Consider the following 23,391-nt stretch of genomic DNA (forward strand, 5'->3'; position numbering starts at 1 on the left):
AGAAATAATTCTAATATGCTGATTTGGTGCTCAAGAAACATTTCTGATTATTATCACAGTTGAAAACAGATGTGCTGTTAATATTTTTGTGTAAACCATGATACACTTTTTTTCAGGATTCTTTGAAAGAAGGTATGTATGCATTTTGTTTAATACAAAATCTTAGAGAAAATACTGAAATTGCAGTATTTTTGTTACATTTTGATTTGCTTATGCCTGGCCTCATGGCAACACAGATGTGTGGGGCTTTCTTGTCGTCTGATTGGGCTCAGAAGAATTGTGATGAAAAGGGATTTAAGTTCTTTGGCACAGGAGAGTGTTTTGTTTTCACTGTGAGTAAGTCTACATTTGCCATCTGATTCAATTGATTTGTTGAGCTTTAAACTGCATGCTGCATTGTATGATATATGATTTGAGGTAAATAACAAATCCATTAATAATTTCATCAAATCAACTTTTCAGCTACGACCAGGAATGGAACGGTATCAGCGTACAGTGCTGCAGATCTCTGGGATGTCTAGTTCTCTGATTAGCACTCATGTGGACAGACCCACTGGAGTCTCTCAGAATCAAAGATACGAGTCTGCATCATTCTGCACATTTTCAAACATCAAATTCATGGCAGGAGATGATGAGACACTTTTTATTGGTGAGCTGGTTTTGTTTATCATCTCAAAAGACATGAAAGTTTTCAGCATGTAATTCAGGCTCAGGTATCCCCTATTGTTATTATAAAAACATGGCACCCGTGCTGCCTCTCAGACTAATATTTGCATGCCCTGAATGCGCATTTCACCTGCAAACGTGCTGGAACGCTGCCTATGTGTCAACATTACTGGGAAAAACAGCCTCTTCCTTAATTTAGACTAAATGTTGTGAATACACTCCTTTACATACGGCTCTTTATGTGTGCTCTCTATTCTGCAGGTGGCGATGGTGGCCACGCGCTGCACCTGCAGGCTGACCTGTCAGCTGGCTGTTCTGAACAGTGATACGTTTGAGAGTCCACCTCTCTGCAGGGGATGCTTCAAGATCCAGTCTCTAGAGGTGTGGGGAATCCAGCACTCTTTGTTTGTTCCACCATTGCTTTCACAGTGAAGACTGTGGAGGAAATGTGTTCACTGTCCACATATATCATTATTATTATTTGTTCTTTTTTTATTATTATTTTTATTTTTTAATTTTTTATGTATATTTATGACTTGTTAGATTATTTTAATTTTGTTTGTACTCCAGTTGTTCACTGTATTTCTGGAATAAATAAAGTTTGTAAAGGCAGTATTCAAACAGCAGTTTATTGAATATTAATAAATAACATTAAAATAGAGAACGTTTAGACCAGATAAAAAGGGATTTAAGTTCTTTGGCACAGGAGAGTGTTTTGTTTTCACTGTAAGTCTACATTTGCCATCTGATTCAATTGATTTGAATGACATGGCGGTGGTAAATAAAGTGGACATGGAAAGCAAATATTTAAATGAAAGGTAAGTAAAATACTGAGGCTTGTAGCATGAAGTCAGTTACAATGGCTACCCAAGTAAGTCTGAGCATTACATTTACATTTAGTCATTTAGCAGACGCTTTTATCCAAAGCGACTTACAAATGAGGACAATAAAAGCAGTCAAAACTAACAAAAGAGCAACAATATATAAGTGCAAATGACAAGTCTCGGTTAGCCTAACGCAGTATATGTAGAAAGGTGTGTAAAAATATATTAAACATACATACAGTATAGATAATGGTAATTACTTATAAATAATTTTCAGCAGTTATTACTCCAGTCTTCAGTGTCACATGATCCTTCAGAAATAATTCTAATATGCTGATTTGGTGCTCAAGAAACATTTCTGATTATTATCACAGTTGAAAACAGATGTGCTGTTAATATTTTTGTGTAAACCATGATACACTTTTTTTCAGGATTCTTTGAAACAAAATAAAGTAAAAAATAACAGCATTTATTAAAAACAGATTTTCGTAACAATGGAAACGTCTTTACTGTCACTTTTGACATGCACCCTTGCTGAATAAAAGTATAATTTTTTTTTTTAAGTATTTAAAAGACATCTTACTGACCCAATATAATCATTCATTAGATTATCCTAAAATAGGCATTGTGACACGATTATTTATATAAAAACTTTTTTATTCATTGAATGTTGAGCTTTAAACTGCATGCTGCATTGTATGATATATGATTTGAGGTAAATAACAAATCCATTAATAATTTCATAAAATCAACTTTTCAGCTACGACCAGGAATGGAACGGTATCAGCGTACAGTGCTGCAGATCTCTGGGATGTCTAGTTCTCTGATTAGCACTCATGTGGACAGACCCACTGGAGTCTCTCAGAATCAAAGATACGAGTCTGCATCATTCTGCACATTTTCAAACATCAAATTCATGGCAGGAGATGATGAGACACTTTTTATTGGTGAGCTGGTTTTGTTTATCATCTCAAAAGACATGAAAGTTTTCAGCATGTAATTCAGGCTCAGGTATCCCCTATTGTTATTATAAAAACATGGCACCCGTGCTGCCTCTCAGACTAATATTTGCATGCCCTGAATGCGCATTTCACCTGCAAACGTGCTGGAACGCTGCCTATGTGTCAACATTACTGGGAAAAACAGCCTCTTCCTTAATTTAGACTAAATGTTGTGAATACACTCCTTTACATACGGCTCTTTATGTGTGCTCTCTATTCTGCAGGTGGCGATGGTGGCCACGCGCTGCACCTGCAGGCTGACCTGTCAGCTGGCTGTTCTGAACACTGATACGTTTGAGAGTCCACCTCTCTGCAGGGGATGCTTCAAGATCCAGTCTCTAGAGGTGTGGGGAATCCAGCACTCTTTGTTTGTTCCACCACTGCTTTCACAGTGAAGACTGTGGAGGAAATGTGTTCACTGTCCACATATATCATTATTATTATTTGTTCTTTTTTTATTATTATTTTTATTTTTTAATTTTTTATGTATATTTATGACTTGTTAGATTATTTTAATTTTGTTTGTACTCCAGTTGTTCACTGTATTTCTGGAATAAATAAAGTTTGTAAAGGCAGTATTCAAACAGCAGTTTATTGAATATTAATAAATAACATTAAAATAGAGAACGTTTAGACCAGATAAAAAGGGATTTAAGTTCTTTGGCACAGGAGAGTGTTTTGTTTTCACTGTAAGTCTACATTTGCCATCTGATTCAATTGATTTGAATGACATGGCGGTGGTAAATAAAGTGGACATGGAAAGCAAATATTTAAATGAAAGGTAAGTAAAATACTGAGGCTTGTAGCATGAAGTCAGTTACAATGGCTACCCAAGTAAATCTGAGCATTACATTTACATTTAGTCATTTAGCAGACGCTTTTATCCAAAGCGACTTACAAATGAGGACAATAAAAGCAGTCAAAACTAACAAAAGAGCAACAATATATAAGTGCAAATGACAAGTCTCGGTTAGCCTAACGCAGTATATGTAGAAAGGTGCTGAGCAAACACTGGTTTTTCGGCAGGGGTGGTTAACTGGCCCTCAAGGTCCACAGTTCTGAAGATTTTTACTCCAACCAAAATCAAATACACTTGAAAAATCTAATCAAAGTTTTCAGGTTTACTGAAATTACAGGCAGGTGTGTTTGATCAAGCTTGGAGCTAAACTCTGCAGAGCAGTGGTCCTTGGGGGCCAGAGTTGTTCACCCTTGCCATATCTTGCTCCAAATGAAAGCAGTTAAAGGTGCTATTTATGTATTTTATATAGGCTGTTTAAGAAATAATGTTGTATATTATGTCCTTAACACATTACACAAGCAATTATGGTTTATTAATATGAAACTTTTCATTTAAATATAAAAGCTTTAGAACATAAAAAGTTTTAAAAGGACTAATTTTACATGTTTTCATTTAAGATCTTTGTGAACATATACAAATTAAGTATTACGTAAAAAATGAGCTTTTATTACTGACGGAAAAAAACAAATAATGATCTATTAATCATCACGGTCTGTCATTGTTGATTTCAACTGATTTCAGTGCCTAAACTGTTATTACAGACAGCAGACCTTCCATCCAGTTGAGTAGCGTTTCTTTTCCCAGAGATGTATCCCTTACGAAAATTAACCAGGTAATTTTTTTTTTTTAATTACCATTTTTTATAAGCACAGTTTTACTGCAAATACCATGGTTAAACTATGGTTAGTGTAGCAAAACCATGGTTAATCTGAGGATTAACTACCATGGTTTTTTGGTTTTATGTGTAGTAAAAACCATACATGTTCGTAAGAGATTCCCCTACATTCGTAAACGCATCTTCGTCCATCCCTGTGATAATCATTTGACACTAACAGAATTTTCAAATGTATCTTTAAATCTGTCATGAAAACTTACGTGCACTAGGTTTCGGACAGTACAACACAACAAAGCTGTTCCCTCAAAAACAGTGCACTAGATAAGGATAAGGCCTGTATAACAACAAAAATATTAAAAAGCTGTGCAAGAACTCCCGGGAAGACTTTTATATAACAGTTTATTTAAACAACTCATCTGATCAGACTGAACCAAATCAAATCGTTAAACAGTCCAAATGAATCGATTCAGTGAAATGAACTCTCCAACGCTACCAAGCAACGAGTCCAAACACAGCGTGCTTCTGTTGCTTGGATACGTATACAGTCTATGGTTTGGCTCCAGAAGCCAGCAGCCTTTTCTGCTCATTTTTGCTCTTAGCTGAAAGTCAAGCTTGGAGCTAAACTCTGCAGAGCAGTGGTCCTCGGGGGCCAGAGTTGTTCACCCTTGCCATATCTTGCTCCAAATGAAAGCAGTTAAAGGTGCTATTTATGTATTTTATATAGGCTGTTTAAGAAATAATGTTGTATATTATGTCCTTAACACATTACACAAGCAATTATGGTTTATTAATATGAAACTTTTCATTTAAATATAAAAGCTTTAGAACATAAAAAGTTTTAAAAGGACTAATTTTACATGTTTTCATTTAAGATCTTTGTGAACATATACAAATTAAGTATTACGTAAAAAATGAGCTTTTATTACTGACGGAAAAAAACAAATAATGATCTATTAATCATCACGGTCTGTCATTGTTGATTTCAACTGATTTCAGTGCCTAAACTGTTATTACAGACAGCAGACCTTCCATCCAGTTGAGTAGCGTTTCTTTTCCCAGAGATGTATCCCTTACGAAAATTAACCAGGTAATTTTTTTTTTTTAATTACCATTTTTTATAAGCACAGTTTTACTGCAAATACCATGGTTAAACTATGGTTAGTGTAGCAAAACCATGGTTAATCTGAGGATTAACTACCATGGTTTTTTGGTTTTATGTGTAGTAAAAACCATACATGTTCGTAAGAGATTCCCCTACATTCGTAAACGCATCTTCGTCCATCCCTGTGATAATCATTTGACACTAACAGAATTTTCAAATGTATCTTTAAATCTGTCATGAAAACTTACGTGTACTAGGTTTCGGACAGTACAACACAACAAAGCTGTTCCCTCAAAAACAGTGCACTAGATAAGGATAAGGCCTGTATAACAACAAAAATATTAAAAAGCTGTGCAAGAACTCCCGGGAAGACTTTTATATAACAGTTTATTTAAACAACTCATCTGATCAGACTGAACCAAATCAAATCGTTAAACAGTCCAAATGAATCGATTCAGTGAAATGAACTCTCCAACGCTACCAAGCAACGAGTCCAAACACAGCGTGCTTCTGTTGCTTGGATACGTATACAGTCTATGGTTTGGCTCCAGAAGCCAGCAGCCTTTTCTGCTCATTTTTGCTCTTAGCTGAAAGTTGTATCAAAATGGCAGAAGACGCGCAAGAAGTCCCTCAACTCGCATTAGAGGCTGTTATTGGTTTTAATGGTAAGGTAAACTGTGAAGCTTATCGCATTTTATTGTTTGATCTTTAAAATTAATACAGTAACGTTACTCACGGTATTTGCTAATATGGGTGTAATTCAACGGTACCAAAGCATCTACATTGTTTATACAGGTCATGTGTTTTCTGGACTCAGAGTGCACCCAGACAAAGAACATCTCATTTATCCTCTTGGCTGCACTGTTATTATTAAGAGCCTGAGAAGTGGAAAACAAACTTTCCTCCATGGCCACACGAACAACATTTCTTGCATTTCTATGTCCAAAAGTGGACACTATATTGCATCTGGACAGGTCACGTTCATGGGCTTTAAGGTGAGCTGGTCCAACAACAGTGGAAAACGCTACGTACACGTAGCTTAATAGCTTTATTTTACTGGAATACAGTGCTCCCCTACTTTCTTGGAATGAGATGACCATTTCTCACTGCAGGCTGATGTTATTATCTGGGACTATTGGAAAAAGGAGATTTATGCCCGTCTTGTGCTACATAAAACTAGGGTTGAAGATCTCAGCTTCTCCCCAAATGATAAGTATCTGGTATCTTTGGGTGGACAGGAGGATGGCAGGTAAAGTCCTGCTGCAGTGATCTTGAGTTGACATTTCTGATATTTCCCATATTTTGATGTTTCTTACCTCTAGTCTCTTAGCATTCATCTTATATTATATTTTCTCTATATTTTGAAATCTAACTGTGCAATAGAAATTATTTCCCTATCATGTTTGCCTCATGGTTTTAGTATCGTAGTGTGGAACATTGAGAGTAAGGAGGCTATATGTGGCAGTCCTGCTTCAGCACAGAGTGCTGGTCACTGCTTCACGATCGAGTACACCAACCTGAGCGATGAAATCTTTGTCTCTGCTGGGAAGTAAGTCCAATTTTATGGTAGTCCATTTTGATCTAAAACAAACCTTTCATAGTAAAATGATTCACACTTAATCTCACATTAAATAATAAATATGAAGTCTCTTATGCTCCCCAAGGTTGCATTACAATACAGTAAATACATTAAAAACTGTGATGGCAAAGCTGAAACATGTACAGTAGACCATACCATCTGTTGGAGGGCTTTTTGTGCATACAACAATCTCACTGGATTATAACAATTAATGGCAAAATCAGAAAAAATTCAGATATGTTCTACAATCACACCAAAACAAAAATATATACTGTCCTGTAAATACCTGTCTTATATTTTCGGTGAAGAATCTAACATGCCTTTTGCACAATAGTGAAATTTATGTAATATTTATATAATATAATACATGTATTTTAGAGTCAGAAATAAGTAGATAAATATATACTACAAATAGATGTAGTGTGTTTGAAATAAAGTGCTTATCACTTTCTGCAAATGTTAATTTAGTACGTTTTCATGGTGTTTTTTTCAAGTGGAACTCTGCGTGTGTGGGAGCTTGATTTGCCCAACAGAAAGATCAGGCCCACAGAATGTCAGACTGGACAGCTCAAGAGAATTGTCAAATGCCTGGAAGTGAGTAAGAATCACTGATTCTTCCGGTTCTGGTTCACTCATTTTTACCTGCTCATATCTTAGATGGACTTCAGAGTGTTTTGTATGTCTAAAACTGGTGTATAGAACATGAATATATGTAAGTGTTTTTCCTGCCTTGCAGATCCCAAATGATGATAATTATTTCTACTGTGGAACTACTAGTGGGGATATTCTGAAAGTGAACCTAAAAACAAGGTTGCTCAACAGCTGTGGTCCTGTTAAACAAAAATTCAGCAAGGTGAGTCCTCAGTTTTGATTTAACACAGTGAGCAGCTAAGAATTTCTTTTTTCGAAGTTGCATTTATGTCACATGCATAATTTACATGATTTGAGAAAATGCACTTGTGTGAATTGTTTTCAAAATGATGCACCGAAAGTTAATTATTTCTCTTTGCCTCATTTATGTTTTATTCATTTCAGCTATTATTTATTGCACTACACAGTCCAAAGAACATGAGTTAACAGAGACACACAAAACAAGTTAAACAACAAGTTTGAACTTTATTTTTTTTAACAGACCTTTTGGGTAAAATGTCATTTCGCATCACAAGCGCCTTTTCTTGTTATTGCAGGGAGTGAACGCTCTTAAAGTCTTGAAGACTGGCGATATTTTAGTTGGATCAGGAGATGGGATGTTGTCTTTGTGCTCAGGAGGGAATTTCAAAACCATTAAGTGTGTAACAACCCTTATTTCCTCTTCTTTCTTCTGTTTTTTTTTTTTTATCTTTTGCTCTTTGTTTTCCTCCTTTGTTGTTTATTCTTTCTCTCTTCCTTCCTCTCATTCAGTGACTAATAATGGTTAACTTAACAGGAGTGTTCAGTTGGAGGGAGGGGTGACATCAGTGACCCTGCGTGGGGACGGACAGCAGTTCTACGTCGGGACAGAAGCAGCACAGATCTACAATTTAGGCTACACTGACTTCAAACCAGAGCTTATTGCTACAAATCATAACAGTGCTGCAAAGGATGTGGCCTTTCCTTTGTGAGTGATACAACTTCAGTGCTTTGTGAGCACCTTCCTTCTGCCACTTGAGGGAGACATAAGCTTTATATCGGAGTCCTTAGTAAAACCCTTCATCTATTTGTGCAAATCCTCTCCCTTCAACTCTCTTTTACTCAGTGGGACGTCAGAGCTCTTTGCCACCTGTTCACAGAATGATATACGAGTGTGGCATGCTGAGTCCTCCAAGGAGCTTCTGCGTATCACGGTGCCCAACATAACATGCAACGCTCTGGGCTTTATGCAGGACGGCAGGAGCATCTTCAGTGGTCAGTCTCATACAAGATGATCTATTAATTGTATAATTATATTGATTATTTTGTATATATATATTACTTTATACTTAATACTGTATTACACTTTTTATCTATTAATTAGTATATATATATATATATATATACTGGATTTTTTTGTACAAAATCATTTTAAATGTATATTTATATAGTTAATAGACATAGACTACAAAGTCACAAAACTCCAGTATTTATTTCACAGGGTGAATTCAGTAATTAATTATACAAAAATAATGAATTATGTTTAAATTATGCACAAACGTGTTAATTGATTCATCGTTTAACACATTTGGAGTCCCAAACAATTCATTTGCAGCTGAGATAGCTTACTTTATTTGATCACTTTTTTATCTTTTTTACTTCAGCTTGGCATGATGGGAAGATTCGCGTGTTCACCCCAGAGAGTGGGAAGCTGAGGCTAATAATTCATAATGCCCACAGTATGGGAGTGACTGCCATAGCAGCGACCAATGACTGCAAGAGGATTGTCAGTGGAGGGGGAGAAGGACAGGTACAGCACATCAGATGCACATCAAAAACTCACTTTTGAGAGCTGTGCTCCTGATTTAGAATAAACACTGTACATTACTGTACATTGTCCCACTTACCAAATATGTCATGATAAATATATGGTTGTGAAATATTGATTTGAGATTAAATTCATTTATTTTTTGAGAAAAAAAGCATGCAGCGTGATAAAAAAAACTAGCACAAATACATTATTGTTCAAACGTTGGTGGTCAGTAGTTTCTTTATGTACAGTACTTTTCAATACTTTTATTGAGCCAGGATGATTTAAATTGATTAAAAAAGTTACAGTAAAAACATTCATAATGATACAAAAGGTTTCCAATTCAAATAAATATTTTTTAAATAATAAGAAATGTTTCAGCATATTAGAATGATTTCTGAGGGATAATGTGACACTGAAGACTGGAGTAATGGAAAATTCTGCTTTGCCATCACAGGAATAAATTACCTTTTAAAATATATTCAAATTATATTAAAAATTATAGAAAATTGTTATAATATGTCACAGTATTACTGTTTTTACTGTATTTGTGATCAAATGCAGCTTTGGTGAGCATAAAATACTTCTTTAAAAACATTTTAAAAAAGGTCTTTCAGAAACATTTGAACTGTAGCGTACTGAACATAAGAAATTAGTTGCCTTGGATAACGGTCAAATACACAGTTTAGCTTTCATTATACAACCATATTTGTCCACAGAATGGCACAGTTGGCCAGTCAGAATCAAATTTTACAGAGCCATGTAAAAAGTAGAGTTTTTTTTTTTTTTTTGTAGAATGCAGAATAAATGTATGCCTTGACATCTCTTTGTAATGAAGGTGAGAGTCTGGGAGATATTCCAGAACACATATCGGCTCATTGAGATCATGAAGGAGCACAAAGCTACAGTTAACTGCATTAAGATCAAGAGTAACGACAAGGAGTGTGTGACGGCCAGCTCTGATGGAGCTTGCATCATCTGGGACCTGGTGTAAGTTTGAAGAGCATCAAATCATAGATAATCAATGTAGACATACTGAGCGAAAGTTCTTGCCCACAAGTTCTTCCTCTGTGCACAAGCTTGTCATGTGTTAAAAAGTTAAATCAACCACCCTCACACGAACCAAACATTCAAAGTGCAGATTTGCTTTGTGGAAAAACATTCTGTTTGATTTAACCCTTCACCATATCTGTCTGTGTTCTTCTTATTTCCGATCCAGGAGGTTTGTGAGGAATCAAATGGTCTTGTCCAACACCCTGTTCAGTGCTGTATGTTACCACCCTGAGGAATTCCAGATCATCACCAGTGGCACTGACAGAAAGGTACAAGGCTAGACTGATCTAGACTGATGTACTGGCATGTGTTTGAGAAAAATGTGGCCAGAAAGAAAGAGTGACAGATAGGTGAGAGAGTAGACCGAAAGAAAAAAAAAACAGAGATAGATACTGTGTGCACAACAACAAGCTGACAGAAAGCTCTCCCAGTTTCCTGTGGATGTAGTATGATCTGCTCATTCTACTCCGTGCCAAATAGTCCATCTGCTAGTCTTAGGGCACAGCATCAGTGCCCATTTAAAGACCGCAGTTTATTAGCATACGTGTGTGCTGCTGTGTATTAAACATATGTCCATCACACAGATGCAGAGGAAAGAATGAGACCCTTAGAATCTGTAGGGGAAAAAAAAGATTAAGATTTTAGAGCATGGAGCTGTTCTGTTTTATTTCAAGATCTTATATTTTTGGCAAGTAGCACAATTTATTATCAACAATGGTATTAAAGGAAAGTGTGCAACATTGTGATTAAATAATTGCTGCAGTTGGACAAAGAACAAACCTGTTTGGTTTACATGTACCATCTAATAGCAGTAATTAATAATACTCCAGACTGTAGCCAAATAAACACAAATGTGAATCCATTGTTGTCCAGGAAAAGCAGCCAAATCCGGCACAGTAGGTACAGTACTTGAAAGGACACAATGCTGGGGTCATGCCGGATACCCAGTGCTGGCGCAAAGCCTGCTGGGAAAAAGCCATCTCAATGAGACGTTCCAGACCTGCTCTGTCTGCAGTTCAAACAGTGCTCAAACCTTTTAAAACTTGATAGAATTACTTTATTTGTTTAATTTGATTTCAGCGCAGTATCATAAGTATGAGCCTGAGGTTTGATACATTCTGACAGTATATTTTAATGAATGAAAAGAACTTCTTTGTTTCTTTTTCTTTTTTTAATGAATAATCCAATTATCTAAAAAAGGGAAAGCCATGTCACATCAGTGAACATCTCCATTACTGCTAAAATGCAATCAGTGGTCACCACTCACCAGGAATTCGATTTATGTAATATCTGTTGTATACAGGTTCAGATGCAACAACCCAAGACCAAAAACAACTGAAGGCTTAGAGCCATTTGTTATTTCTTATGTTGCACTATAACAAATTACATCTTGATATTTCTGTTGCGATTACATCAGTTCTTTGATGTAATGACCTGAGTGCATGCTGAGAAATTACATTGTCTTTCTTTCTTTTTTTTTCATTATTTGAATTGTTGCAGTCTTATCAGATTTGTCATCCATGAACATCCATGAACCATGGAATTTTTTTATCTGATTTTTATTTTATTTAATTAACATGATTATGTATTTATTTATTTTTCCACCGTTAAAACTAAGATCTAGACCAGAATAGGACATTTGAAATGCAATCTTTACCTTTGAACAGATTGGCTACTGGGAGGTTTATGATGGTTCAGCAATCAGAGAACTTGAGGGCTCCTTGTCTGGAGCTATAAATGGCATGCACATTTCTGAGGACGGAAAATATTTTGTGACTGGTAGGTACCTTCAGTATCTTTTCACATACAGAGTTATTTCACTGAGTCATTCTTCTGTCATATGGCGGATGTAACAGAAACAACAGGTGGCACAATAAACAATATAAACAGAAGTATTTTTAACGGTGCCGAAAAGTATCATTCGCGAAACAGTTGGATAAATGTCTGCTCACCAGGTCTAAATAAACACTTGCAGAATTCAAACTGATCCCGGCAGTTATTTTTAAATGAGTTTCACAGTTTGAGTTGATGAGGTGCTAATCTAACATTTCTGTTTTTAGTGCATATTCATGTTGCTTTCTGCACTTAATCTCTCTTTCAGGTGGAGATGACAAATTATTGAAGCTCTGGCACTATTCTGATGGTGAAGTGACCCATGTTGGCATCGGGCACAGTGGAAGCATCACAAATGTGAGGATCTGTCACAACAGCAGATATATTGTCAGCACCAGTGCCGATGGAGCTATCCTGAGGTGGAGATACCCACAAACCTCATAGAACCCTAAACAGTGAATAATGCATATAATGCAGTTCAGATATGATGATAGTTCAGATATACATTTGCACTGACTGTCTTTAACAAAGATAATTTTTTTAAGAAATTTATTTTTGTTATAAAACTTGCATTTGTCCTTTACTAAAGATTTAGGAACCAACAAAATTGATGTTACAATGTCTGTGAAATATTTAGGAGCAAATACATGTACAGTGTATGGCCCTTTGGATTTATTTAGTATATTTAAAATATAATATTACAAACTACAGGAAAAACCCAGAAAAGACAAATGGTTACCTTCCATTCCTTTTTCTTGCAAATAATTGTATTGAAAATTAGGTTATGAATTCTTGCGAGATTTAAAGGTACCATTAAACAGTCCAATTCCAGTCATTTCATTGAAATAAAGCAGCCTAGAGCCCCAGTTTCTGAGGACTTTTTGTGAACTGCGCTGTCAGCTAATATATCACCTGAGAAGCTCCAGAGAGCTGCCGGGGGAGGCTTGGAGAAGTACAGCACGGTGTGGGAACCCAGCATCTGGATGTGCCTGTCCCAAATTTCCTCTCACCTCAGAGGAACAGACTCAATAATGAATATCTTAACCCCTAACAGTAAGGATATTCGGCCACATACATTTTCAGAAAAGTGGATGCTCCGCTTATTTTATTTGGTATGGCCTGCACCACAGATGACAAAGATCAGGCAATCCGATGACCTTGTTGTTGTTGATTTAAAGACATACAGTAACAAAGTCAATGGGCTATCCAATCAAAATTGATCTCAGTAGTCATATAAACTGTATTTACCTGTCTTGAAGGTAAGGTGTGTGCTAAAAAAAGATACCTATCAGAGGATAAACCTGCACAGGGTGTCTGATAAGACAAGAAACATGGAAGAGAGTGTAAATAAATAAATGTTGGTATTATACAGGTTAAATTTTGTGCTGAGTTTACTCGTTATTGTTTATCTGGTCTCATTCTTCCTTGCTTAATAGGTGCATAATGGGTCTATAGTTATGAAAATATATAAATATGACACTTGAATTTGAATCATGAACAAACTTTTAAAAGAAAGCACACAAGGCAACAGTAGGGGGCCCCTAATTTGCAAAAAGACACACCACAATTGTGGCATAATTGTTTATGAACCTCAGAATATTTATCATAATCTATGCCTACAATAGCCCTCCATTGTCCACTACAACATTGGAAGGCCCCATGACTTTTCCAGTTGTTGTGATTTACAGGAAATAAACAAATAAATACTACTACTACTATTTTACTCACATTTTCTACCAGATAAAATATTTTAGAGCTTGGCATAACTAGAAAACTGTATACTTTTAGAATTAAGGAATTTATTAATTTAAAAAAATGAATAGACTTTTTATATATATATAACAATAATGCCTTTTCCAGTTGCTGTGATTTACTGGCAATAAATAAAAATATAATATTTTATTACACTTTCTACCTGATAAAATGTTTTAGAGCTTGGCATAACTAGAAAACTGTATACTCATAAAAATGCCATGGAGTTTTAGAATTAAGAATGCTAAAGGTCTAGAAATCGCATTTTTAAAATTAGGCTTTTTCAGGATAACATGAAGGAAAAAATTTGCTGAAAAGGTGAATTAAAATAAGAAACATTTTGATTTTTATTTGTTTTGGCTTATTTTAATGGCATGTCTTTAAATCATTTGAAGTTATCTTCAGGCCGCATAAGGGGCACCGAATCGAGTCAATAATTTAGAAGCACAAGGATTATATATATATATATATATAAAAATGAATAATCCTCAGAATATTTAACATCATCTGCATTTACACAAATATTCTGAATATAGAAGAAATATTCTGGTATTAATGTAAGTTATTCATAAACTGATTATTAAAATATTCCGGTTTAGATAGACTCATTTGTATAAGTAACATGAGCTACATATTGCATATTATCACAATACTGTGTGCTATTGTGAAGGAGAATTATTGAGTTAATTAAAATACTGTCCAAACTGCAGCAAAATCGTTTGAAAGATTATGTTGTGATGTGTTAACGGGAATATTCCAATAGCTTGTACCATATAAAATCTTTTAAAGAAGGCTTTATCTGAATGTGGACATTAATTAGAAAACAACGATAATTAAATACATAAAATATGCAATGTCTGTTTGTGTTTGGAGGGAAAATATTGGTGAGCAGCCATGAAGCAGGTAAATAGCTACAGGTGTAAATAAACTTCCGTTTGTGGATTATTCATTTCCACATGCATTTCCCCCAATACGTGTTCAAAGTAAACCAGGCTAATAAGATTCATAGTGGGAGGGTAGAAAGCCGTGTATCTACCATTCAGACGCATATACTCCAACCAGAAGCCAGAAAAAGAGGGAGCGGGCGAAAAACGGCCAGTAATGGTCATCCACACACAAGTACACTGTAGGTGTGGTGTAGAGAACAAGAGTTGTGTCTGAGGCATGTTTTAAGACTAGTGTAATTCCAGGTGCGTATAAGAGCGTCATGGATAAAGCGAAACTAGCGCAGCTGAGATCAGCGATAGGGAATGTCGTGGACGCGTTAGTCATCAGGAGCCTCGGTGCAGACACCGGCGCCTAATTTACGGTCTGTTTTTCGTCGTCGTGATGGTTTAGTGATGTAGATTTTCGAGACCCACAGGCGGGAGCACCGTGTCTTCAGTTCACACCACAGTGCACTTGTTTCTCTACTGACTTCCACTGATCGGTTTGGGTGAAACAACAGACTAAATATGGATACGCCGAGGGAAACCAGGAAACAAACAATCAAAGCCAAGTCAGCCAAGCGCAAGAATAAGACGCACAAGTCCCAAAAGCTGTTCAGAAGGAAATCGTTAAAATCGCTTGGAAATTTTATAGGCAGGATTGTCAGAACTTTGGGCACTTTGGCACACTTGGGGGCCGCAGACCAGCCGGACGCGGCGGCGGAGGATGATGATGGTGGGTTTGGAGACACTCTGAGCGCCCACAACTCTGGGAATTACAGAGAGAACTCGGTGAGGAAGACCGCTGCGCCCTCATCTTCTTATGGATCTGTCAAAGAAAGACTGTCCTGGTGCTACGGCGAGAAAACTCCGGGAGTTCAGGGTCTGAAAAATCACGGAAACACCTGTTTCATGAACGCCGTGGTGCAGTGCTTGAGTAACACGGAACTTCTGGCAGAGTATTTGGGTCTGGAGCAGTATAAATGTGAATTAAATGAGCGGAGGATCAACGGGATGATGAGGAATGAGGAGGTGAGAGGGGAGGTGACGGAGAAGCTGGCATCGCTAGTTAGGGCGCTCTGGACGCTCGATTACACGCCTCAGCTGTCGGTGGAATTTAAGGTGAGTTTCGATCCATTTACAGAACCCGAACGCCCCCCTTAAGCAAGTGTAGATAACTTCTTTGAAAGAACGTTTGCTTTTTTCAGTATAGAGTGGAATCGTTTTATTTGATTCAAACTGAGGCTAAAATCAACAGGTAGATTTGACAGAGAGACTGATTCAGACAGATTTTGAGAACCAGATAAAAGATTCTGTAAAACGATCCGAGTCAAATGAGCTATATCGCTATTTTGACTCGGATCGTAATGAACCCGGTTCTTAAAATCTATCTGAACGATTCGTAAATTAAATGGACTGAATTGTTCCCGAGTCGGGCGTACTGAACCTATAAGCGTTCGGACATGTCCGATTCGCATTGTTGTGGGTTCACTGGCTAGCTAGCACAGTGACGGAAATGACTAGACTTCCTCATCACTAATTCAAAAGTCTACAGTCCAGTATTTGGTGGAAGTGGGAGGGGCTTAGAGTAGGAGGCGACAGGTGAATCACCTGTCAACAATTCGACCAACTGGTTTTGCAAGATTGCAGAATGTTTTTAATTGTCAAAAGGAGTTATGTTAGAAAAACAGTAGGCTAATTTGTTTTTATTCTGTTTTTTTTTCTTTTCACAATAATGCAAATAGATTTTCATTTTGCATACTGACAATGACACTTTTAAGCATTATGCATTTAAAAGCAATCAGATCAGATTAGCAGGATAAAAATTCTGTCATCCACTAACAACAATCATAGATTGCTCACAGCTATTTAGTTGTGTGCATATGCCTTGAAGGCACAGTATCTACAGTCTTTTAATGCTTGTGCAGAGACAGAGAGAGAGAGAGCGCGCTGCACATTAGTTCACATTCTTAACAGACTTTGCCCCTGGTGTTCCCATTCATTCAGATCTACCCTGTTCACTGTAGACCGTTTCAGCTGTCTATAGACCTCATTAGCTTACATCAAATGTATCAAAATTTTCTATTTTAAAAGCCAGCCTCTCCCAGAATTTCACTGTATAAGTACTTCTGAAGCAATTATTGTGTAACATTATTTAAGAATACTGTAAGAATTTCTTCAGTCTATTTAATGACAAATTGAAAAGTCTCTCTTTGTTTGTGTGTGTGCGTGTACAGGTTTATCCTCCATGGTGGAAGATAAACTAAGATGCATGTTTCTGATAACTGTCCCATTTCCATGCATTCCTCTTAACTTCTCAACAACACCTTTTTTCAATTTGAATATATATTATAACCAATATAATTTTAGTCTCTGTCATAATAAATCTGTCATATTAAATAGCTCTCTGTCATAATAAATAGCACTTCCATATAGAAACAGATTGCAATATGATATATAACATAATATTAATAGTTGTATTAGTAATAATTAATCAAATCCAATGCTTGTCTTGTTTACAGGGTTTGGTATTGAATACAGTAAAGACATGGAACTGTGTGGTAGAGGCCACAGTGGATATTTAGTCTCTGAGGTGAGGTGATAAATGATGAGGGTGAGGAGGAAGGGCATCGCTGATGGTCAGGGGAAAGTGAATAATACAGCGTCTGGAGATCAGCAGAAATTAATGACTCTCCTCCATATGGAGAAACAAGACAGACTTGATGACTTTTATCTGTCTCTCTGTTTTCCTGCTCTCTGATTTTCCTTCCTTCCTGTCTGCCTCTAAATCAGGGGTGTCAATCTCAACACCCTCTCATGGCAATTTGTAACTATTCTGGATAGTTGGGCGAATGGATGGCTAATTAGTATTAATTTGTACATCTCATTCATATGTTTTTGTACGATCTGATTTCGCCCCACTGGTAGTTTAGGACTGGACCTTCATGCTTATTATTTTCTAAAAATTGTATGTTTCTGTACAAATTTGTACGAAAACATTGAGACATTGATCTCTTCATATCTGGTTGCATGCAAAAAAAAAAAAAAAAGTGCAGAATGAGCTTTATGCTTTGTGAAAAATATTGTGGTAAAACAAATGGAAACTTACATATTACATATAGGGCCTACATAACAAATTTGCAACTTGCCTTACTTTTTAGTATTAAAAATACCTTTGTAGTATTAACCACGCTCAAAATTGTACAGCTTTTTACTTAACAGAGTCAAATTTGTATATAATCTGTCCACCTTATTGCTGTTAGCAACAAATTGGAAAAATGAAATGGCTGGCTCTGGGACAGTTGCATGATGTGTGTTATTAAAAGAATGACAAATTAAGACAAAGTTAATCTGTCCTGACGTACAAGTAAAATTTAACATGTTGAAAATTTCATACTAAGAAACAATATGGACAACATATTATTGCTTTCTTTTCACCATGTTTTTACTTTTCATTTTTACCCTCAAATCATCCCACAGGTCAGATTGGATTCCCCAGTGAGCCATATTCAGCCCACTGGCTATGTCTTTGACACCGCTGGTCTAAATGGAAAAAGCTAGTCGATTCTAAAATGAAAAGAAGAATGTAGTAAAGGCACATTCCTGTCTGGTAAGCTTAAGAATAGGAGAGAAACTCTGCTAGCAGTGCTGAAGCTGAGGTTATGTAATGCCGTCATTCATCATGTTGCTTAGTGAATTGGCAATGGAACTAAGACAGGTTCGTATTAACCTGCTAGACTTGTTTGTCATTCTTGTGTAAGAGAAGGGAGAGGTTTGTCCTCGGAAGGAAGTGAATGGAGACCAGTAATTTATGTCTAAACTAATTCTCACAAATTATATTAGCTGCTGTTTGATCTTTGGAACAGAAATGAAATATTTTACAATTTACAGGGTTTCAAAGTCTCTGTGCTGTTATGTTTAGCGACTTGTATGATGTTCAAACAGTCTGTTGCAGTATGAAAGGGTTAATTGTTGATCCATCACTTGCTTGCAACTAGTTGTGAGGAAGAAAGTCAAACTTAGTCAGTTGAATTTAAATCTGTTAAGAGATTAGTTTCACCTTTCAACTAGAAAATATTTGTTCTAAATATCCTTATCCCCCAGGGTACGTCTCTTACACCTGTTAACCTACAGTGGCTGTACATGTAAAATAAAATACAGCCTGATGTTCCTGTTGTTGTTCGCATTTCAGCTCAGTAGAATTATCAGTTTACAGCCTGCAGTCCTGGTCAAACAATCATTCATAGGTGCAAATGTCATAAAGCTGCTGTACGAGGACATCTCTGGAACTTTGGACTTGATTTACTCATGCAGACATAATTTGAATTGATAAAGGGTACCTGTGCTGCAGGTGAGCTGTTGAGACTGAAATAACATCCAGTATGAAACACTGTGAATGCCCTTAAAGGAAAAGTACACCCAAAAATGAAAATTCTGTTGTCTTTTACTCACCCTCATGTCATTCCCAACTTGTATGACTGACTTTCTTCTGTGGATGTTTTGAGAAATGTCTCAGTGTTTTTGATTTTGTTGTCCATACAGTGGTACTCAATGGTAACCAAAACTGTTTGGCTAACAACATTCTTCAAAATATTGTCTTTTGTGTTCTGCAGAGGAAATAAATGCATACAGGTCTGGAACAACGTAGGTGTGAGTAAATAATAATGACAAAATGTTCATTTTTTCTCTTTAAGTCACTGAGTTGAACTTAGGGATATGCCGGTATCAAATTTTCATGTTGCGATTAATTGCTAATGCTTTTATCACGGTATACGTTGAACTTGAGAACCAGAACAGGCAGATTTGTAAATTAATCATTCAGACCAGTTATAACTTTACTGAAATGATTCCTATTGTAAGAATGACTAGTTCACGAATCAGACAACTTCTCTCAATTACAGCTGGTTTCTTACACAAGGTTTTGTATGGCTTTGGAAGACTTAGAATATTGCACAAGTTGCATGAACCACTTTTAAGGTGATTTCCATTCATTATAATGCATTACAAAAAAGAGCTACCATCTTTAAAGCTTGACATGAGGGTGAATAAATTAAGACTGAATTTTCATTTTGGGTGCACTATTCTTTTGATACAGTTGAGCAAGCATCATAACAGTGATAAATGTTGTTCATTTTGTAAATAATTTTGAACTGGTTAATGTAATACTGAAACCATATGAAATGACAAATAAATATTTCCTTTGAGGAGTGAAACATTTTATATTTGAGGCTTTTTTATTTTTCTTAAAGGGGTCATATGATGCGATTTCAAGTTTTCCTTTCTCTTTGGAGTGTTACAAGCTGATTGTGCATAGATAAGATCCCTGAAGTTGCAAAGACTAAAGTCTCAAAACAAAAGAGATATTCTTTATCAAAGTTAAGACTCTGCCACGCCCCCCTAAAACGGCTCATTCTAACACGCCCCCACATATCTACCCCACTATGTGGAAATATTTGTACAGTATTTGAAAAATAATGTGTTTTTTGAACATTAAAGCATGTCAACATATTCTGTTACACCAAATACACAAAATAATGATCTTTAAAAAAGCAATTCTTAAGATAAGAAATCTGCAAAATGAGGTGCCATTAGAGTAGCAGTGCAGAATTTATATTACTGAGCAACCCATATATTTCTGGTCTTATTGAAGCTTTGTGATTCCCAAAATCCGCTTCTGTCCCAGATCAATCCAAATATGATAAGCAGATAAGGAGATTATTATGATCTGATTATGACATTATGCTAATGTGCTCAGATTTCTTTTCGTAAGTTTAACCTGCTCTTGTTGACTGTCTTTGTTCAAAAGTCACACAGGACATTTTGTAAATGTTAGTTTTTAGGCCTCAATTCATTGACTACAAATCAAGTTTAAACTGTGACTTTTTAAGGTGGAAAATTTCTCTTCAAGTCAATTTATAATCAGGTGTTTTGGAGCTTAAAATATCACTTTTTAGCACTAACAGTACCTGCAACCAAACTGCAAATTAAATAATACCTCACCTGTATGTTTTCAGAATATTGGTGATATACTGTATATCATTCATACAAGAGTTAAGAGCCGTTTACAAAAAAAAAGAAATTGTGACTATAAGGCTCTGTTTACACCTGGTATTAGGATGCGTTTACGATCACAAGTGGATGACACTAAATACAGGTATAAACGCATGTAGCTTGTCCACTTTCGACGACTTCCAGAGTTAGCCGAAGACACATTCAGTTGGGATTGCTTTTGTAGTGTAGACACTTGTGGTTGAATGTGTTTAAACAGCGACAAAAGGCCTACTTGCTGCCCACTGAACACATGAGCGTTCTGGGACGTGTTTTAAAAAAGCAAACCAAAACAATCGATTCTAACTTTGCTATGTTGTGCCAAAACACACGGATTATGACCAAAATCACCATTACCAATTGTATAGTTTCCATTTGTTTCCTTTTTCTGCTCACTTGTAAGCAGCGCAATGGCTTCATTCAATCATTTTTATGTGCTACACTCTACGCTTCTGCGAAAAGAGTTAAGAGGGAAGGGTTCTAGATGAAATCCGAACACAAGTGGTTTAAAACACATGTTAAGATCAGGTTTTAACAGTACTGCATCTTGGTTGACCACTTACAATCTGATCACTGAAAACGCATCAAACAGGGCCTAAGATAACTATAAATAACTGTATTAACATTAACATTAACACATGATAATGTTCTTTGTATTATTATGCAGTTATGTCATCTGCCACTTGAAATACTCAAGCTATTTGAAGTAATGTGGATTTTGATTGGCTGTCTATGTTTTTATGATGTTGATGTTCTGTTTTTTTATGTTTACATCTAAAAAATTGATCTAAAAAAAAGTGACACATCTAAAAAAAAGTGATTCCCACCATATAATTCCTAGTGGTGTCGTTATTGTTATAGTTGTGGTGGTAGCTTCCTATTTTCATAGAGTTAGAACAACTATTACAACTTTATAGTTATAGTTATCAATGCTATTGTCCTTGGTGTGAATGGGCCTTTAGCTCTTTAGCTCCTTGAATGGGCCTTTAGCTCCTTGAATCCAGGGGCAGTCTGGGGTTAAAATGTGGCCCTGGACTTTCTGGCAAGAGCGCTGACCACACCTGGTCCGCAACACACCACACCATAAACCCACCAGCTCATTATGCACAGAGCAATTTTTAACACCACTAACTAACATAAAAATGTAACATAATATACAGAAATATAAATACTTTCTAATTTTTTTATTGAAATGCTTATCATTGACATTAATGAATGACTGGCATCGAATTAGTCTTTCCTGGTCTATATGGCAAATAGTAAATACTTTTGAAGAATTTTTACACAGCTCTTTTACATAGAGGGACAGTTTAATATTACTAAAGTTAAATATCTACCAAAATATCAGTCCATATAACAATGCTCTGCTTTGGTCAGAAAGACTTAGAGTGTAGTGCTGAATGTGGACTCTTTTTATGATGCCTTTCTATTGGTCTTATATTTGTCCTTTTGCAGGAGCTTGACATCTCCTGTCATTTTATTGAATAGAGCTCCAATTGTGGAAAAGAGTATCTTACGATGATGAAAAATACAGTTAAAAGTAATATTGTGAAATATCAACCCTCTACATTGTGAGTAAATCACTTGCATATGTGACTAAATCTTGATTCTGGGCGACTAAATGATGTCTAATATTAGCCAATGGCTAATAAATTCTCAGATTTTACTCGCCAGTGTGTGAGTTGGAGGCTGAGTATAAGTTTAGCACAGATATATTTTCACTCGGTGAACACTCTGACTGAGCGCTTCAGAGTTTCACTCTCAGTCAAGCGGTCTGTGCTTTTTTTTTCAGTTCATCTGAATGGATGCACAGCACACCTGTATTTGATGTACCGTGAACTCTAGTGTAATGGCGCACGACTCGCTGTCGCTTTGGTGAGAGCAGAGAGAGCGATATTACGGTGGCCGAGAGAGCTCAACGCGCTGCAAATTCCGAAAACTCATGCAAATAGAAAAAGCACCAGCAAATTAAGAAAACATCTTCATCAGTTTGACAGCACGTGTTGCAAATACTCGCAACACAATAAAATACAAAAACACGCTGCAAATGCTCACAACACAACCAAATAAAGAAACACGCTGCAAATGCTCACAACACAACCAAATAAAGAAACACGCTGCAAATGCTCTCAACACAACCAAATAAAGAAACGCGCTGCAAAAGCTCACAACACAACCAAATACAGAAACGCAAGTACAGACCACAACGGGAGAACCCAAACAAAACGAATTTGTATTGATTACCATTTGTATAACCACAGTTGTACAAATACCATGGTTAAACTATGGTTAGTGTAGTAAATCCATGGTTAATTTGTGGTTACCATGGTTTAACTATAGTAACCATTTTTTTGTTTTTATTTATTTTTTGAATAAATAAATATATTGTAGAAACTTAATTTTCTGTAAAACTGCTTTGCAATGATTTGTATCGTGCAAAGCGCTATACAAATAAACTTGAATTGAATTTTACATAATAAATGTATTTATTAATGAATTAATTTTAATAGTAAAACCATATGGTTAATTTTTGTAAGGGAACTTGTAAAGTAAG

At 36.1% G+C, this 23,391-nt stretch overlaps 2 protein-coding genes across 2 annotated transcripts in view; both read left to right on the top strand.

Annotated features, from left to right (window-relative positions):
- The first annotated feature begins 5,831 nt into the window (after positions 1 to 5,831).
- cfap52 (cilia and flagella associated protein 52) lies at positions 5,832 to 12,555 on the top strand. Its single transcript, XM_016574894.1, has 14 exons — positions 5,832 to 5,892; positions 6,023 to 6,222; positions 6,340 to 6,476; positions 6,648 to 6,776; positions 7,301 to 7,400; positions 7,543 to 7,659; positions 7,994 to 8,094; positions 8,233 to 8,403; positions 8,542 to 8,690; positions 9,080 to 9,225; positions 10,064 to 10,215; positions 10,445 to 10,547; positions 11,946 to 12,057; positions 12,380 to 12,555. Exons 1-14 carry the CDS (start codon positions 5,832 to 5,834, stop codon positions 12,553 to 12,555), a joined length of 1,854 nt encoding a protein of 617 aa, XP_016430380.1.
- A 2,185-nt stretch (positions 12,556 to 14,740) lies between these two features.
- LOC107757421 (ubiquitin carboxyl-terminal hydrolase 43-like) overlaps positions 14,741 to 23,391 on the top strand; it is a 38,072-nt gene continuing 29,421 nt past the window's right edge. Inside the window, exon 1 of the mRNA XM_016574890.1 lies at positions 14,741 to 15,911. Coding sequence (XP_016430376.1) covers positions 15,318 to 15,911 — 594 coding nt within the window. The 5' untranslated portion in view covers positions 14,741 to 15,317. The remainder of the gene's footprint in view (positions 15,912 to 23,391) is intronic.

The sequence above is a fragment of the Sinocyclocheilus rhinocerous genome, unplaced genomic scaffold (assembly GCF_001515625.1).
Source record: "Sinocyclocheilus rhinocerous isolate Xijiao unplaced genomic scaffold, SAMN03320098_v1.1 scaffold1134, whole genome shotgun sequence".
In the NCBI taxonomy this organism is placed as follows: Eukaryota; Metazoa; Chordata; class Actinopteri; order Cypriniformes; family Cyprinidae; genus Sinocyclocheilus; species Sinocyclocheilus rhinocerous.